The sequence below is a fragment of the Micromesistius poutassou genome (assembly GCF_964030765.1).
Source record: "Micromesistius poutassou genome assembly, chromosome: 16".
Lineage (NCBI taxonomy): Eukaryota > Metazoa > Chordata > Actinopteri > Gadiformes > Gadidae > Micromesistius > Micromesistius poutassou.
Window position 1 is genome coordinate 16,062,585 of NC_140286.1, and position 2,500 is coordinate 16,065,084.

Sequence of the window (2,500 nt, forward strand, 5' to 3'; positions counted from 1 at the left end):
AGTGATGGCCAGAGAGACAGTCAGAGTGATGGACAGAGAGACAGTCAGAGTGATGGACAGAGAGACAGTCAGAGTGATGGACAGAGAGACAGTCAGAGTGATGGCCAGAGAGACAGAAAGAGAGGACAGAGAGAATATGAAAGCCACTGGGTGCATTCTGTTAAACCTGTATTACCAAGCGTCGGGGTCTGGACTCTGTTTGGGGGCGTCCTGTATGCATATGAGGTCACTGGGCTTCTTTACTAACAAGCTTTAGATATTTGTTGCATCTTTGATAGAAAAGGTAGATAAAAAAGTGTGATCTGCTACTCATCACTGATGTTCACTGTGTCATAGATATGACAGGCCGATATAGAGTTGGGGTTTTTTTCAGACCTGAAATGAGGTCACAGGGCAAAAATAGTGGGGAACCATTTGCTGCCACTGTGAGAGTTTCTTTCTCTGTCATCCTGTAAGGCCAACTCCCCTGATAGAGGAGGGGAGTTGGAACACCGTGGGATGGTGGATTAACTGATACGAACAAAGAGTCTGTTAATCAGAACACGGTGACGGATAAGGTCTGATGTTTCCATCAATCTACATCTGGTGCATTCATAACTCAGGTCAGGAGGTTTCGGTGAAGCCTCCTGACATAAGTCAGGAGCAGCATGTGTGAAATTATTTAAGCAGAGCTCAAACGCTGTTTGAACATGAGCTCACCTCCACTCCATACCACGCCATAAGGTCTTCTACGTTTGTTATGTATTGAATCATTTAAACATCATTGATTCCGGGTCTCATTACAGCAGCGGGCCGCCTCACCCCCGCTCATGGCGTCCACGCGGATCCTGATGCGATGCTCTCCGGACAGGAGCTCCTTCAGAGCAGCAAAGTCAAAGATGTTCCTCAGGAGGTTTGCGTAGGACTCCACGGGGTCGACTATCTCCACTGGAACAGAAATACAGACAAGACTTGTTGGAATGTTTTTACATACTTTAATCGTTTCCACCGAGCGGTGCGGTGCGCTTTGGTGCCGTACGGTTCGGTGCGGTGCGGTGCGGTTCGGTGCGGTGCGGTTCGGTGCCACACAGTGCGGCGCGGTTCGAGTTTCCACCGCCAAAAGTTGGGCAGGGTCCCAGAATAAGCGTGCTGAGCCGCGCTGAGCCGTACCTATTTTTCGGTACTCCTCCGTTGCAGTACCAAGCTGTCTGAAAGGGTGCGGAAAAGTTTGAGCTACACATGCCGTCCGTTGATTGGTTGACAGAATCGTCACTTCCGTGCGACAGGGGGATAAAAACAAACAAACACGGTACCCAGGTATTTCTGGACAACACCGAAAGCTTTGTTTATTGAAGAAAATGCCGCAGGAAAGTTTGCCGTCCTACTTGGACGTCCTACATTGTTGCTCTTTGTTTAAACCGTACCGCAGTGCTCTGTGGAAACAAGGTATAATGTTGTGTTCCAGATGCCTCGAGTCAACACCACCCGCAGGACTTGCTCTTGTGACGCCATTTCCTGGCTTGTAGCACTCATAGCGTTCCCGTTCGTCTTTGTGGAGTCGAGAAAGAACATTCATCATTCCTCATCATTCGTCATTGGCTAGTCATTGTTATTGTTAGCTACATTAGCCTCTTTAGCAAACCAGCTTGAAAACAAACAACACAACTTCACATTGTATCGCACGCACAGCAAGACCGTGCAATGCATACATTGATTACCGGATTATAGCCGCAATGTAATCAAGTGTGTAAGAGCATTTAAGATCGACATTAAAACGACCAACGTGGCACAAATACAAAGAAAATACATCTCATCAGTGTTGTGCAAGTTCACACTTCACATGAACTAGTTCAAAGTTCAGTTCATACAAAAGAAAATGAATAAATTCACGTTCATAATTCACCAATTCAGTTTTGAACTAGGTCATGTTCAGTTCATTAACAGTTTTTTTAGAAACCGAAGAATAACTGTTGGAGTGAGTATTCTGTGCTTATCTTTTAAAATGAATCCTCTCCATTACCTGCTGCCCATCACTACAATATATATTATTTGTTATATATTATTATTTATAACACCTGTTACACCTTATTTGTACACCGTTTCATTCAAGCATCAATTCAGAATGTCACAAAATCTGAACTAGTTCAAGTTCAAGTTCTTTAGTTAAAAATATGTTACGTTCAGTTCAAAGTTCATAGAAAAATGAACTTGTTCAATGAACTAGTTATTTTGAACTAGTTCATGCACAACACTGCATCTCTTTAAGGGCGCAGCCATCTTTGGCTGCGACATCTTTTTTCGAGTCGTACGGTCAACCTCGCTGAACTCGGGGAACTCTCAGAATCCCGAGAGATATTACGACCAAAAGGGGGCGTGCCTCGGTGAAATGCCGCAAGAAAGCTGGAAGATTTCCCACTTTGGAACTCGTGCGGGTGGTGTACGAGGCGTCTGGAACACACCGTGAGACTGCTTCAGAGAACCCCAGCCACCTGTGGCCGGGTGGGCCCACCAGGGTCACCAG

At 45.7% G+C, this 2,500-nt stretch overlaps 1 protein-coding gene across 1 annotated transcript in view; it reads right to left on the minus strand.

Moving 5' to 3' along the window:
- The window catches only part of LOC311360745 (phosphoglucomutase-1-like), an 18,580-nt gene that overhangs the window by 9,857 nt on the left and 6,223 nt on the right, over nucleotides 1-2,500 (minus strand). Inside the window, exon 4 of the mRNA XM_084480835.1 lies at nucleotides 802-927. Within this exon, the coding sequence (XP_084336961.1) occupies nucleotides 802-927 (126 nt within the window). The remainder of the gene's footprint in view (nucleotides 1-801; nucleotides 928-2,500) is intronic.